The sequence below is a fragment of the Dipteris shenzhenensis genome, chromosome 11 (genome assembly GCF_047967505.1).
Source record: "Dipteris shenzhenensis isolate YYH24624 ecotype China chromosome 11, Dip_SZ_1.0, whole genome shotgun sequence".
In the NCBI taxonomy this organism is placed as follows: Eukaryota; Viridiplantae; Streptophyta; class Polypodiopsida; order Gleicheniales; family Dipteridaceae; genus Dipteris; species Dipteris shenzhenensis.
This window is the reverse complement of record NC_141606.1, coordinates 9519247-9535949: the sequence shown is the minus strand read 5'-3', so window position 1 is coordinate 9535949 and position 16703 is coordinate 9519247. Positions and strand designations below refer to the sequence as shown.

General features: G+C 38.6%; 2 protein-coding genes across 2 annotated transcripts in view; both read right to left on the bottom strand.

The window, feature by feature from the left end:
- Positions 1-1201: 1201 nt before the first annotated feature.
- On the bottom strand, positions 1202-3438 carry LOC147896595 (eukaryotic initiation factor 4A-9). The gene is made up of 5 exons (XM_087381963.1): positions 3355-3438; positions 2849-2923; positions 2636-2742; positions 2087-2517; positions 1202-1969 (listed from the first exon to the last, which is right to left on the bottom strand). Exons 2-5 carry the CDS (start codon positions 2914-2916, stop codon positions 1334-1336), a joined length of 1242 nt encoding a protein of 413 aa, XP_087238089.1. The 5' UTR covers positions 2917-2923; positions 3355-3438; the 3' UTR covers positions 1202-1333.
- Positions 3439-15020: 11582 nt separating this feature from the next.
- The window catches only part of LOC147896594 (ras-related protein RABF2b-like), a 47771-nt gene continuing 46088 nt past the window's right edge, over positions 15021-16703 (bottom strand). Inside the window, exon 7 of the mRNA XM_087381369.1 lies at positions 15021-15678. Coding sequence (XP_087237495.1) covers positions 15578-15678 — 101 coding nt within the window. The 3' untranslated portion in view covers positions 15021-15577. The remainder of the gene's footprint in view (positions 15679-16703) is intronic.

Genomic DNA, 16703 nt, shown 5'->3' with positions numbered 1-16703 from the left:
AGGAGAGACCAAGGAATAGTAGAGGATAGATAAGGGATGCTAGGGGATGGATCTGAATTTAGAATAACTAAAATCTGATTTTATATGATTGGGTATATCCTAATCTTACATAGGTATATAATAGTCCTGAATATCCAGGATCTCAAACTGAGGTAGCTGCAGAAAGTCTGGGGGAAGTTGGATTTGGTGAAAACCTTAACCTTTGGCATTTTATTTTGCCAGATAACCACCCTTAATAGGTTCCATAACTGGGCTTGGGCCCTCAGGTTTCCTTGAGGGCTAAGAAGGGCAAGCTTCCATCAGAACAGATATAATGACCTGTGCCTTTCATAACCATTTGAGAAAAAAAGTCCACATGAAGCCAGGGTTGAAGGTGTGATTTTAGAGTTGAAATCTTTACTTTGTAACTGGCAGAGTTCCTTCACACCAATCGTCCAAGTAAGCCACTACCGCACTGCATGTCACAAACTTATATTTCATTTGCCATTATTCCCTTGAAAGCTTTCGAGAACCTCCCTGATAGTCATGTCTCAGTACGTGGGGGGGGCTTTGCAGAACCCATTCACTATACCGCCCCAACACAACACTCACTGGACAAATAAGCAAACCACCCAATAAACAAGGAATGGGACAGAGTGCTACACAATGTCTAGAAGAAACTGTCTACTGAGAGATCCATTACATTGAGTTGGGATTTAAGCAGACTACTCAATGCATTACAATCTAATCACATAACCTACCAGCAGCAAATGGCTTAGCTAAAGGTAGTTCGTGCTAGAGTTTCTCATGTAGTTTGAGGCATTTCATTATCTTGGAAAAAGGAAAGCTAAACAAAAAGACTGCTTTATAAGTTACCAAGTCATCACAAGATCAAAAATCAGGCCAGCCTGAAAACGGGATATACATAGTGAAAATGCATTCTCATATGGCATCATGGAGGATTCATACACAAGCTTGTTAGTCCATATACTGTAACGCCGCCTACAGATCTAGAATATACCTAGACAAGATTATGAGCACCGAATAGCCTGCAAGGAGGTCTAAGGCACCAAAACTTGAAACGCAAGGCATTTAGCTCATGAAAACTATTACATTCCCAGCTGCCTAGATGCACTTGGCCACATAACTCAAATGCCTGTTTACTCTAACATTGGCATGTAACCAAGAACAGCTTCAGAGTAATAGTCATCGTAAATCTCACTTAAAACATGACACAATAATAATTAACTAGAGCATCTACAACAAATTTCTCAAGGAGTTGACAAAATCTCCCAGCTTTGTGATAAAAATAACAAGTCCTCAATTTGTCGTCATCATAGTTAACGCAAGATCTTTAGATGAGATCAGCCACATTTGAGGGCAATTCTTCCACCACAACTCCATAAAACCTCTGGATATCCTGAAGCATTCTCTCATCATCTTTGGTGACAAAGTTAATGGCAACACCCTTTCTTCCGAACCGACCACTACGACCAATACGATGAAGATAATTCTCAGGCTGGGTAGGGAGGTCGAAATTGATAACCAATGATACCTGCTGCACGTCAATTCCACGAGCCAATAAATCAGTAGTAATCAGCACACGAGATGAACCAGACCTGAACTCCCTCATGATTACATCCCGGGTATTCTGGTCCATATCACCATGCGTGGCAGAAACTGTGTGATCACGAGCTCGCATCTTATCTGTCAACCAGTCCACTTTGCGTCGAGTGTTGACAAATATAACACTCTGAGTAATAGCAACCGTCTCATACAAATCACATAGTGTCTCAAGCTTCCACTCCTCCTTGTCAACATTCACATAAAATTGCTTGATACCCTCCAGAGTGAGCTCATCTCTTTTCACTAAAATCCTTACTGGTTTGTTCATGAACTTCCGTGTTATCTCAAGGGCTTCAGGAGGCATAGTAGCAGAGAACACTCCTACTTGAATCTTCTGGGGAAGGAGCTGAAAAATGTCATAAATCTGCAGACAGGAGGCCAAACATCTTCAGACAAGCTTTTATAGCATTACAAATCATAGATTAGCAAAAATGAGGTCACTGAATGCACCACTGCTCAATGCTCAGAATGCAAGAAATACCTGATCCTTGAACCCCCGCGAAAGCATCTCATCAGCTTCATCAAGTACAAAAATCTTGATGTAATCTGGCCTGAGAGAATGCCTTCGAAGCATGTCATAAACCCTGCCAGGAGTTCCTACAACGACATGAACACCAGCCTGCAATATACGTTGATCTTCCCTCACACTGGTCCCACCAACACAGGCATGAACCCTGACTTGAAGGTAGTCACCCAAAGCTCGCATAACTTTTTCGATCTGCTGGGCCAGCTCTCGTGTGGGAGCAAGCACAAGTGCCTGACAGTCGAGTAAGCTATAGTCCAACTGCTGCAATATTCCAGAACAAAAAGTGGCAGTCTTTCCAGTTCCTGACTGAGCCTGCTGTATAACATCGAGGCCCTTGCAGAAAGGTACAATGCCCCTCTGCTGTATGGCAGAGGGCTTTTCAAAACCTAAAGGTACAAAATCAGACAATTAAGACAACATCCAAACGCATTATAATACAGTGTAAACAGGGCTAGACATCCAATACTACGTGAATATACACACAAGACTCATATGATTGCATACCATAAGCATATATCCCTCTCAAAAGGTTTTCGTGAAGGCCCATCGTATCAAAAGAATCATTAACCTCCTCCCAAGATGATATTAAGTCCTGCCCCTCAGCTGACAACCTGGTGAGCACGGAGACGTATGAATATCCATCAAGAAGAGTAAAATTACACCACCAGATTGAATTAACTGCAATCCTACAGCCAAAGATATGGATCTTCCACTTACACAGCATCCATTTTCGAGTCATACTGACGAGCATCAAATTGAGATCCTTCTGGAGCCAACCCTGCCATGATTGATCTGCGATGCAGTACAAAAAGCATGTAAGGCAGAGAACTCGAACGCCAACAACTGGGGACCGACGCGTAGCTAGGCGAGCAGGCCGACAGAATCTAAGAGATCATTAACCAAGGTAATCGCTGCAATCACGTGGCAAACCAAAGGAAGTACCCACTACGACCAAAAGAGAACCAGGTGCAGGCCCTGAAGACAAAACTCCACCTTACGGAAGAATCCTTGACAAAATGAAGACTGCGGGGGTGAAATCGAGAACAAGATAAGCAAGCCCAAAGGAGGCGGAGGAGCAGCAATGCAAGGTACGAAAGCTGAAACAGGCGATAGGAAAGGAAAGCGCAGAAACAAAGCTACTGGATTGAATGAAGAGCCACAAAGCGGAAATACAGATTAAGGGGGAGGGGAGAAAGAAAGGGAAGAGAGAAGAGAAGACTTACCGAGCTTGGAAGAGAAGGCTATGGAGAAGCAGAGGAGGTTGGGGCAGCCACAGAGCTGCAGTAGATTGCAGCTCACACTGAAGAAGAATGATCAAGGAGACTTCTTCCCAACTAGGCAACGGGGTTTTAGGGTTTCTTTGCCACCGGCCACTTCCGGTCGGCCCCCCCTTTCCAACCGCCTACCTCCGGTTCCCTCCCACCGATTTTTTTTGCCCTAAGTTTACCCCTCTTCCCCCCCTCACGTGGACACGACTCCATCCATCTTGTTTCTCCCTTGAGAGAATTTCGTTTCCTATCCTTCACCCCCCTCCTCAACCCTAAAGTATAGTGTGCGCTTATGAAATATGTGTGAAGACTTGTTGGCTTATGAAATATGTGTGAAGACAACTGGCTCTTCCCATCATGTTGAAAAAGATGGGAAAAAGTGTGGCCTATCCCAACTTTATTCCATTTTTAACCTAGCTAATTCAGACTCGACCCAGAGTGGGGATAAGCGAGAAGTCTTAGAGTCAAGTCATATCTTGAAGAGTGTCGTTTTCCTTTTTTTCACATGACCTAAACTAAGAGGATAATAAGCTAGGTATCTTATTGGTCATCTAATTTTGACAACAAGAAAAGAGGCCAAGACCCTAAAAACTTCAACCAATAGATGGATAACTTCGAGACCTCTTTATTCTACCTCCAAAAGTAAGATATAGGAAATGGTGTCAGCCTAAGGAATTCTATGCAAAGAGGAATCTTAAGGTCAATTTACCCTTTTTGAGTGTGGAGTTCTTCCATTTCAAGGATAACCGACCATTTTTGTATATTAAAGTTTGTTGAAAAGGATATCACTAGCAAACAATTATCAAATGTAAATGAAGAGGAAAATGGGAACTCGAAAACTTCACCATTGATTGCTAAGATGAACCTTATGTAATTGCTTTTTCCATAATTTCAAAGGTTATTGATAGAGATCGATGTATTAATCAACTTTGTTGGTAACCTCACTTTATCTTGCCAACCATGGTTCAACAATTGATGAAGATATGGCTTGATAGAGTTACTTCACAATCCTTGACCCACCATTTACACTCTATAAGTAGAGTTTGTGTACATCTGCCAACAAGTCACGTCAAAGACCATTGCTAGGATTGATGGGACTTATTCATTCACACATGGAAGAAGGTGGCACCTATTGTTAACTTGCACTAACTAGCTTTTTAAGCCACATTGAAAGATTATCCTAGTCATTAAACGGTAAATGCATGGCAAATTCATAAAAGACATCCTCATAGCCACCATCACTAAAGCTTACCTAAAGGTGTAGCCAAAATATACAAACCTAGTATTTGGTAAAGGATAGTGGTGTACTCAAGGTTGACAAGGAACTAGTATAAGATATTGCTTGCATGTAGCCTTTTATATTTCTTTATTTCATAGGCCTGCTTCAATAGGTCATTTACTAACTTTATATAAAGTTCGAAAGGAATATAAGCCAAAGTTTCCCCACACACAAGTGGATTGAAGGCAATAATATCCAAATTTCAAAGGAAATCAATTGATCATACAAGATAACGGTGGAGAGGTCTAAGGTATTATTTGCTAACATTATTCTCTTGCTATTAGTGGCGCTACTTGAATAGTGTCAAGCTGTGTTAACTGTGTTGCTACCACTTAGAGAAAGCAAACTGCCACATACCAAACATGGTGCCAAATCTAAATAAAACATGCAAGACATGGAAGGTAAATTGACTTGTGAGTCTCATGAAGGGAGGACTTTTCTAACCTCATTCCTCTATTAGTTTACTCTCTATACTTACCATGTATCTATTCTAAAGGGCCATAGCTAATTCCCCTATTAGTTTGCTTTCCCATGTGCCTATTTTCAAGGCCCATAATCTCAACAAATTACTCCATACACATAACTTGACCTAAGGAGAAACCTAATTGAAAAGGCCTTTATATCTCAATGGCAAAAGTCAATTGATTTCTTAGATGAAAAGGTGGCGAAAACCCAATGAAGCTAAGATCAAAGTGATAGCTTAAAATCTTTATAAAAAGGGGAGATTTGGACTTAAAACATATTTTACCACTTTATAGGATCTTTTTACTAGGTTACATGTATATGTTGCGAAAGAAAAAATTGTCAAAGTGTTTTGAATTCTTACCCTCATAAATAAGAGGGGAGCCCCCCCTCTCATAAATAGAGGGACTTACTCATTAATCAATCTCCTCTTTACAACCCCCGCTTTATCACCATACCATATTGTTTTGATTGTACCTTGCCTCAATCATCTTGTGGTTTACTAAGCGTATCATATTTGTCTACATCATGCTCAAATCATGCTGCTCTACCTACTCCCTTAGATCCTTAACATGCCATTGACATTATTTTACAACATATGCTCTTCTTCTTGGTGTTGTCCATATCAACATTCATTAGCAATTCTCTCTATTAGTGCCTTAATCAATTATGTGTTTTCCACCTTGCGACTCAATTAAAGCTTGTAAAGACACCATGGAAAGGTAGAATAGAATGAGAAGATGTCCCCCATGCTATCCCAACCTCTAACACATTGTTTGTGATCAAAATGCACCCATGTTTCTCCCAGATTTCCTCCATGCTTACATCATGACAAACATCAATGGACTTACATCAGTCCGAGTCAAAATTTTGATGGGTCTAGATATGACTTGTAGAATCAAAGAAGGTTAGCATTTGTTTTCTTTATTGTATGAGATAGTAGGGCATAAAACTAAGGAATCGATTGCATGTGATGCAGCACAACTTGCTAATAATCTTTGTAGGTTATTGAGCTACATGGAATACCTTTGTGGATAATCTTGGTAGGTTATTAAGTGCATAACTGCTATATGAAATATCTTAATGATTGACATTATGAACGAAAGAGCATTCAAACCCTATAATCACATCAATTTTTGCATAATATCTCATCAAGGTACAACTCGCTCAAACATACTCCAGCTTTAAAGACCTACATTCACAAATATTGTGATTAAAGATACCCTTACACATTGAATTTATGTGCAAATCTTAACCATGTGTCAAGCTTACTATAATGCAAATCTTGACCATCCATTGTATTGCTAATCTACGTGTGCAATGGGAATGTGGCTATGAAGTGCCATGATGAGTACTTGATGATATGATCTTATATATGCTCTAAGTACATATAAAGGTTGATGATGGCCATAGCCCTAGTAAGGGAAAAGATTTTATACTAAATAGCTATATGCTTACAAAAGATAGCTTACAAAAGATATTATGCCAAATGGCTACCCAAAGGCTAGAAAAAAAAGCATTTGTTTAATGTTGCACTAGAGATGTGCTAAGGCTAAGGGAAATACCAATAGCCTAGCTTACCAATGGACGTACTTATGAGAAATGAGACCATTTGATTGGGGAAAATTAGATCTCGTACACCTAGTTGCGTCTCCACCACCTTGGGCATGAGCAATGCATGAGCATAACTCTTGGATGGCATCTTCATCAAGATACAAGGGTTTGTTGTCTGTTTTCTTGCATGTTTACTCTGTGTTGAGTGTTGCAAGTTATCTTGTAATTAACATTTTGTTGAAGGCATGAATTCCCTTGCAAATTTTTAGTGTGATACCCTTTCCCTCACTTTTCGAGTTAGCAAGACTAAGATGAACTCTTCAATAAAAGATTATGGCCATCCCTTATGTTTTCATCAAATTTTCTTTGTTTTTTATGTTAAAACTACCTTGACTTCTAGATGAGCATCTAGAAGTTTGGTATCTCTTTCCCTTGGTGTTTTCCTTCCTTCGATTATAGGAATCATGAGACATGGATGATGGAATGAGAATTCATGCAAGATCATGAGGGTTTCATGGGTATGTTGCTAAAGATGATTTATCAAGGGCCCTAAGTGGATGTATCCTTGGAAAGTAAGTAAAGTTCCCTCAAGGTCGGGTCCTCCCATTTAGGCCCCATATCGTGCAGCATGAGTGGTTATTTTGTTGCATATGTTTCAATTCAATTCCATTTATGAAGTATTTTCCTTCTATGTTTCAATTCTAGTCTATTTATGAAGTCTTTTCCTTGTAAACATGGTAAGTGTGTGTTAAATTGTTATCTTTATGTATAAATGATGATTATATTTGAATTACTATGTATGTGAGAGCATTGCCATATGCATACATACATCATGAAACATTAACCATGCGTTTTCGCAAGAAAGTATGTGTGATTATGGCAATGAATGCTTAGTTAAGGAATGGGCTAATCAATTTCCACATATTCATGATCAATAATATGAGCTACATGGTTTAATTGTAACATAAGGTATCATAGCACAAAATATATTATGCCTATGATCATATTCTAACTCTTTTATTGAGTTACGAACATAAGGGCATGGGTATCCGAGATGGCATAAGAAGAAGCCAAGTTTGTTCCTCTCGTAAGGTGGGAGTGGTCTTAGATGGCATAAAGCGGGTCATTAAATCCATAACCTAGGTCTTAGATGGTCTTAGATGGCATAAAGGAGGTCACTGAACCCATAACCTAGGTCTTCTATTAGTAGCCAAGTCTTCCCCTCGCTCCCCCCTTTGGCCACTAATTTGACGACGGGTAGCCTTTCCAAGGGACATAAATATGAAGATCCTTTGTTGGAGTGTGAAAGGGAAATGTTCTTTTTTTCTCATAATTGGGAAAGAAATTAAAGGAAATTCAAATGGTGTATTGCTTCATGGGTTTTATGTGGATTTTTGTCATAAAAATAGAAAGCCACTATGATAGGACATTTTTTGTTTTAAAAAATAAATGCTATTTTGTATCATTATATGAGTTGATTGTTTATCACTTGTGTATTGCACTCTTCTAGAGCCTCTATGTACCCAAAATTTAACTATTTTGTCACATTTTCATCCATAAGCATAGCTATCATGTACAAATATTTTATAAATTGTTTCTTGATATATTAATTGTGGGGCTATAATTGCTTGTGTCCTACCATATAATGCTTTAAGAAAACGCTTTTGGAGTAGGTGGTGAAACAAGGGAATGACATTTTACTCTTATATTAAAGGGATTGAAGGAAGGCAAAACAAAACGTTTGGACTCGCGCAACATAATAGAATTTTAAATCATAACTCAAAGGCCAAATGATGGAATCTTGAACTCTTTGATAGACAATCAATAAATAAGGATGAACAAAAAGGACAATGTGATAGATAATAGAATAGCTCTATTCTCCCTAGGAAAGTATGTATACAATGATATCCTTATATATGACTTAGTAATATTTTCTTTTACAACAAGTACATAGGTTTCCAAAAATCTAATGTCCATGTATGCTCTCATTTTCTCTCATTACCTCTGTTTTTGGCATGACACCCATTCTTGGACTTTTTGGCATGACATCCTTAGTATATACTAAAATTTTACCTTGATACAATTTCATTGAAGTTCTTAACTGATTTTGACTCAGGTAGAGAGAGCAAATGCATGGTCTTAAATTGTATAATCTTATGCCTAGAGCTACTAGGTTAGGCTAAAGGACTAGGCTTGAGGTAACTCTTAAGATGATTATGGAAGAGAAAAGTGATTTCAAGGGAGAAAGTAGGAATGGCATTGAGTTAAACACAATGTTTGCATTGAAAGTTCATCTGTCTTTAAAATAGATTAATATAGTTTTGTGGCGCCAAAATCTTACTCTACATATAGCTTCTTCACATTTGTAGGACATGGATCTTCATTGCGTAAAATAATGTACTTACTAGGGTTAGTCGAATTGGGCTCACTTTTTTTCAATTTTTAAGATGGTGTAGACTAGTTTTGATGATAGGCCCATAGCTAGATGAATCAGGGGTCACTTAGACTAGTTAGCACTAGAGGATTAAGGGTTTTAAAAGTAGTTGAGTACATGTAGGTAGTTCTTATGAGGTTTAGAATTAGTTAGCTATGTGAGATGACTGAATTGTATGCTATAAATTCTCAGTGTCATAGTCATACTTGAAAAATCTACAAATTCTTGATGTAGCCATTGACCTATAAATAGTTTTTTCATGTAGAGCATTTTGTCTTTCATGTCTCTATTTTCATTCTGTGCTTTAAGTAGTTCCTGAGAGGTTTTGGATAGGGATAATACAAGATGACCAAACTATATGCTATCACTTATGAGGGTCCTAGTCCTACATCAAAGAGCAACACATTATTCTTCATGCAGGGCACCTACACTCATCTTGTCTTTCATCTCTCTATTTTGATTTTGCAATGTGAGCAATCCCTAAGAGATTTATGATTGGGCTAGAAAAGTGAGTTGACAAAATTGCATGCTTTCACTTTTCAGGTCTTGGTCCCATCTCAAAGGGCTACAAACTATTAAAGTGCAAGGAGTTTGTTCATGTAGATATTTTCTTTCAAGTCTCTATTTTGATTTCGGATATTTTAGCTATTTATTTTCATATGTGCCATCACAATCTGAAGCATGCATGTTGTTTAAACTAGGCAATAAGGCACCAACTTGATATAATGCTTGAATTTCAAGATCAATTATTGGAGAATGTATTAAACATTTGATCTATTTGATTGTGAGTATGACTAACACAAGTACACACATATATGCAAGCAATGCTTGGTTTTTATTTTCTCTTGCTGATTGTCAAGCTAGATATATAATGTTCTTGGAAAGGGGGTTTCCCATGATGTGATAATGCAATGAGTTATTGTGACCCATAGATTTGGATCATTGTACAAATTGGGATACTTTGAAAATACCTTAGCTTGGAGCTTTTCATAATACGAATGACATCCCACAAGATGTGTTTGCACAAATGTGTCTTCTTTCACATCTTTTAGAACTCTCATAAAGTGTAGCAAATAATCCTTAAAGATCCCAAGATACTTTTTGAGATTCTTTAACCACTTTCTTAAATGCTTTGCCAACTTGGAGCATTTCTTGAGTTTATTGCTCTATGGTGCTTAAGAGCACTATTGATTTGATCTGCATATAAAAAAGCACAAAAATTACAAAAAAGACTCAAAATATTTTAGAGCATCGATCTCTACATGTCAAAATATTGATACCTCATCCGCTTGAGGTCGATACCCCTTGTCATCATCGACTCTTGACGTTTGCACATATACTACATACTCCGTTTCTTACTTTTTTAGGTATCTTCACATTGTTAAAGAAGTTCTTCAGACTTCCACAATCTATACGACATACTCCCTTTCTTACTTTTTTTGGTATCTGCACATTGTTAAAGTTCTTCAGACTTCCACAATCTGCTAAAATGACTATAGCTAGTAGTCTTTTCATCACCCTCCAAATCTTGTCCTTCTATAGGGTGTAAACCTCAAATCTTTTGTAATTATCCACATCAAGTGTAGTTTACTTATTGCAGGCATCACGTCTGTATCATAGCAAAGTTGCTTTCCATCCATGATATGGCCATATGTCCAATAGACCCAATAAGACGTGGATTCCTAAAACACCTTGTCCTCTTTTGCACAAATGCAATCCTTGCATTCCCCAAGCTATGAATGTTTTCAAAGGCCGGTCTCCAAATTTACATACTACCCAAATGATATTCTACTTGGTCATTTTTCAGAGGGATGATTGTTGCATTCAAGTAATAATTTTGTTCCTCATCACGACTTAAACCAGTACTATGTTCCTTTGAGGGTGAACTATTACAATATATATTGTTGTGATATGAGGGATTTTCCTATTAACATCCATCAAAAAGATAATAAGCTAGCTATAGATGATATTCCTTATTATGGATTTAGGTTTAAATTACCTTGTTAAATTTTTATCTTTTGTTCTTCCCTCCCCCTTTCCCCTTCTCTACATCATAACACAACCGATTATGCCTCTACTTGTCTTTGTATCTATCTCCCAACTTATGCCATCTAATCCTGAACCCCCCTAGTTGCTACCTTATCATTCCACCTTTGCCACCATGTAAACATCCTACCTCTTGTGCTTTAGAACTCATGCACCCCCATTTGTATACACACCCCACTTGATAGATTATACTTGCAAAGACTCGGTAAGGAGTAGCTTGATGAACCGCCTTCTGGTCAAGAGTAGTAGAAAGGACAAAACTTCCTCATCCTTCCATGAGAACTAGATCCATCATGATGGGGAGATGAAGAGGATTCCTAGCCATGAAGAAGGAAGTCAAGGGGAACAACCCTTTGGCATGTGGTAGCCGAGCCATCCAGATCCTATGTATAGGGTGTCTATTTCTTGTGAATAGAAAAGACATCGACAACTCCTTTGGTCCCTCATAAGGATTAAAGTCCTCTCCAAAGTTCTATTTACTTTAGATTAGCCATTAAGGCAGTATCTTGTTTCTTGATATCTTGATGTCCTCTATGTGTTCATATATTATCCTTTGGCTAGATAATTTCAGGTTTTACATCTTTTGACAAATATATTATTTTGGCTTGTTTCAAAAAAAATAGTGCATCATACTTGAAATCCTATTTCACGATGCTAAAAGTTTTGTTTAGATATGGAACAAAATGCAATTCCTTTGTGAGTACTCTTTGTTTACATTATGCTACAAATGGTATTAAATTTTAATATCTTTTAACATTTCAATAGGATTCAAGTTTTGTGAAATGGAAAGGCTTATAGCTCTATTAGATCTATAAAATGGCATGTATTTTATGTTGAGATCTATCTTTGAATAGAGTAGTTGCTTTGTATACTCTAAATAGTGAACACTCACAAAGATGCCCCTCGAAATTTCATGTGCCAGTTGAGTGGCATCAGTATATTTGCTATTTTTTCATGATGGATATCTCGTGCATCCATGATAATTAGTAGCTAAGTAAATATATACGCTAGCCTAAAAGTTGTCTTGAATCCATAGACATGGATCTTGAATTCAAAGCTCATCAGATAAATATGCAAGAATAGCCATGTAAAGGGGATGATTAGTTCTAATGATATTCATGTTAAGATCTTGATTTTTCAAAAGTTCAATGTAGTTATGCGAGTCTCTCTCCTATGTTTTGTCAAAAAATCGTTTGTGTGTGTTTGATCATAGAAGTAGTAATGAGACAATGGTGGCTTTGATGCTCCTTCTAGAGTTGGCTACAGGTGTAGAAGGTTTGACATTCTATGCTTGCTTTCCTGGCATATTATCAATCTAGCTTTACATTTTTCAATACTTCCATCGACCAAAATTCAAGTCCATGTGCTTTGATTCTCACCACCCTCCAAGGCAAAAAATCATACAAGCAATAGGCAAACAATAGGCTCTTCCTAGTTCTCGATGGTGCCAAAAGAGGCATCACCTATTGCAATCTTGGTGGAACAATAGAGTAGAAGCTTTACTTTCAAGGGTACATGATTTTCAAAGTTTTGGGATTGCAACATGATTTGGTTAGTTGCTGCCTGAACTAGCATAAAAAATCTGAGTAATAATGCACCATCTAAAGCCAGGTGTAGAGTGGAGGAGTGAACAAACTCAAGCCTTTACATCTCTTGACCTCCCTACCTTTAAAGAAATGTAATAATGCACCGTCTAAAGCCATGTGTACGCTGGAGTGAACAAATTCAAGCCTTGACATCTCTTGCCCTCCATCCTCTAAAGCCAAGTGTAAAGTGGAGAAGCGAACAAACTCAAACCTTGACATCTCTTGGCCTCCCTACTCTAAAATTATCATTTCATGTACTTTTCCCAAGATATTACATGAAGCAATAGTATATTCCTTGCCTCAAATTTTGTCCATCAATCTAAGGATGAAAGCACGAAGAAAACTATGATCAAAAGCAACCCTCCAAATTTTACTTGTGACCTTGTTGTCTCAAAGCTGACGCTAAGGACTTGGTGGCCCCTAGTGGAGGGTTCTATATTTCATGAGCAAAGTCGCCCCTAGAACTAAAAAATGGAGCTTCCTCTACACAAGTCACATCTCCAAACACTTCAATCGACGACACTGCACGAAAGTCCACACATGCGATGAAGAGCGACCAGAGCACGCACAATCGAGGTTCGACCCATCTCCACCCTCCTTGGATGAGATCACCCGAGATGAGGTGTCACCCTTGACATTGCTCTTCGAGTACAAAGGTCGAGGAGACCACGCCCTCCACCAAAGCACGAGACAACCTAACATACAAAGATTTGGGATATCTTTGCAAAACTACCACAGTGCTGGGTTTCGACTACTGAGTTTTTGTCTTTGAGATTATTTTTGAGTTATATAGTTTCGCTTAGCATAGCACTCGACAAGGGCGTAAGCCATCACAATCTTCGAACCAAATGGAGGAGAGATGACATTTTGCTTATCCCAAGTGACTATAAGACACACACATTCCATACCTGCTCTTCTACAAAAAAGAGTCTCATGATGGACATTCATTTTGAAGATCATGACCTTACTTTTGCCAAGGTTGACCTTCCTAACACAACTATCCCCAAACACCCACTCAAAACACCCATAGATCATCCACATACTTATGCGATTCTCTCTCTCTCTCTCTCTCTCTCTCTCTCTCTCTCTCTCTCACACACACACACACACCCACCCACCCACCCAATCCCTAGTAATTCATGCGTGTAACACCTACCTCACACACAGACCAAGATAGGGATAGTAATTCATGCATATTGTGTTATATACAACAAGATAAAGGATAGCAATTCATGCAGGTAAAACCTACCTCACTTTGTCAATGCCAATCCATCAATACAAATCCCAAACAACATGAGAGGAAGAGGACAAGCTTGTTTTCAAATTACTGACCCTACCTATGACTTTCAAGACTGCCGATTTGACATCTTGAATGCCTACGTTCCGTAGCCATGAGATAAAATCAAGCAATATGAGGCTTTGACCTCCTGTCCAAAGGGCAAACGTGGATTCCAAGGTAGACTAATCCCCCTTGCCTAGTCTATTGCTCACATCGCCTCTCACATACTAGCGCAAATTGTTGTAGACATGCCTTGTTGCTTCAAAAATTATTGTAGACATGCCTTCTTGCTTCAAAGATCAATCGACATGGCTGCACATATAAGCAACAAGGGGAAGGCAGTGAAATAAAAGATAGGGCAGCTTTCTGGCGTTTCACACTAGTGCTATAGGTACAATGCAGAAATGGAAGATGAACATCCATGTCTTTAGGATGATGCATAAACACATATTACAGCCTTGTTATTGGTAGAAGTATGGATGAATTTATGCATATTGACAAAGGGGTAGCAGTTAGTATTGCATGCGTTCATGCATGTTGACAAAGAGGTAACTTATCATTGTTGCAAATCTGCATTCACCATGTATGTATGAACATTTGCAAGCGCGCACACACACGAGTGTGACTGCCACCATGGTAACATGCATTTAGTGAAGGTTTCAACTAGAAACAACCACATTCACCTGTAAAGCATTGCATTGGGCACTCAGTATACATTGTCAAGTGCACGCTTATATAAAATGTCAAAATTAAAACAAATCCTGCGCAAATTCATAAATTAACTTACAAATGAAAACAGATAATCATGTACAGCTTATAAAGAGTGACTAAAAAATGCTCAAATCTCAAATCCACCCTGCTCATATGACACGATTCCATTGCACTTTACTCACCTGCTTCAGATCTAGCTTGTGCAAAATGAATAGCCTCTTCTCTGACGTCGTTTGCTTTGTGTGCCCAAGGAGAAGCAATCTGATCCTCTTAAAATAACGTGTGATTGGACAATTATGATTTACCAAACTTGTCTACACTCACTGGAGTTTCTTAAATACCATCCATTGCATGTAAACCATTTACCCATGCTGCACACCCAAAAAAAATCATATCTTACAGAGAAGGTGAACATTGAAACCACCCCTCCTATACAAAAAATATACATGCCCGTAGTCCAGGAAGCCGTTATATTAGTATGATCACTTTTTACAATACCACAAATCTGGTGCGGTTCAATCTGCACCAGCAGTTTCCGAATTCTACAAATTCAATACGACCGTCTTCAATGGCATCATTTACCAGGTCCAACCAGCCAAAATACTTTTGAGTCAAAGAGCCAACTAGATTCATCCCTGTAATCACCATACCAGTTCTTCCTCACATATTAAGCCTAGACTTACCAAGCAAATTTTAGAGAGGGCGCCTTGGGTATGGATCAAGATTAGAGTTGCGATCTATTTTTCTTTCATAGAAGTACTCTGCACAACAGTGTGAGCATCACACATTGGAAGATGACAGCGTGAATCCATATGCCTTGAATTACCCTATGAGCAACACGAACTCTTTGCTGCTCTATCCACAGGCCTGTCACTCAGCAACATCCCACTTGGAGGTTGAACTGGTTGAGCTTTTGGTAGCTTCCTTGCTGCATCATGACAAAAACATGAAAAGGAGCAGATAGTAAATACTCTTTATGGAAGTAAAGTGTTCCAGACCCACACAATTTCTTGAGTAAAAACCACCATCATATCTGTAAAGTTAAAAACCCTGACTCGGCGAATGAGAGTTCGCAAAGATCCAGAAAGTCATCATCGTGCAGGACTGTGAGATATATCTGGACCAGGTAGAAAGCTTAAGCATACTTGCTTCGCTCTAAAATCTTATTTGATATTTTGGAAAAATATTTTTGGTGTTTATTTGCATTTGGAGATTTGCCAAATGTTGGCCTTTGATTTACAATGCAGAGCTTTGTTAACTCAGATCAGGCTTTGCAAAGAACCAGAATACATACAGGAAGCCAAAAAGCATCATATCCATCGTCACCATTGTAGGAATATAAAAGCAAGAACTAGAAACTAGAAAACTAGAAGTAAAATAAGAACAAGATTGAAAGACAGACAAAGAGTTACCTTGTAGATGAGTGTAGACAAGACACAAGCTAGATAGATTGCAATGATGTGACCCATGAATATATGGGCCAAAGTACAAGACATAAAGCAAGAGTGCTTATGGGATAATTGTAGAGGTGCCACATGGCACACACTCAAGACACAAAGACTAGACTAGACTAGACAAATGTAGACTAGGGAAATAGTACACTTAGTGTGCACTTATCTCCAACACCCTCCTTAAGTGGACACTAGGAGTAAGACAGAAAGACAAGACTAGAAGACAGACATAAAGACTGATAGACTGAGAGACAAGACAGAAGACATGACAGACAAAGATCCTGAGACACCCCTCCTCAAGTGATATCCTCATATGGGTCCACAAGGGTAGGGACAAGATGGATCTAAAACAAAACACAGTCAAATTGATAGACAAATAGACAGACAGACAAGACTAGATAGACAGAAGACTGGCTGTAGACAAGCAGAAAGACCAAGACACTAGAACCCCTTGACCTACATCATCGGTGGTCAAAGTGGTAGACAAGAAATATGAACTAAT

Coding starts and splice junctions, on each gene's coding strand:
- LOC147896595 (XM_087381963.1), bottom strand. CDS start 2,916: ATGGCAGGGTTGGCTCCAGAAGGATCTCAATTTGATGCTCGTCAGTAT. Junction 2,518..2,635: donor GAGAGGGATATATGCTTATG/GTATGCAATCAT, acceptor TTGTACCTTTAG/GTTTTGAAAAGCCCTCTGCC. Junction 1,970..2,086: donor CGCGGGGGTTCAAGGATCAG/GTATTTCTTGCA, acceptor TCCTGTCTGCAG/ATTTATGACATTTTTCAGCT.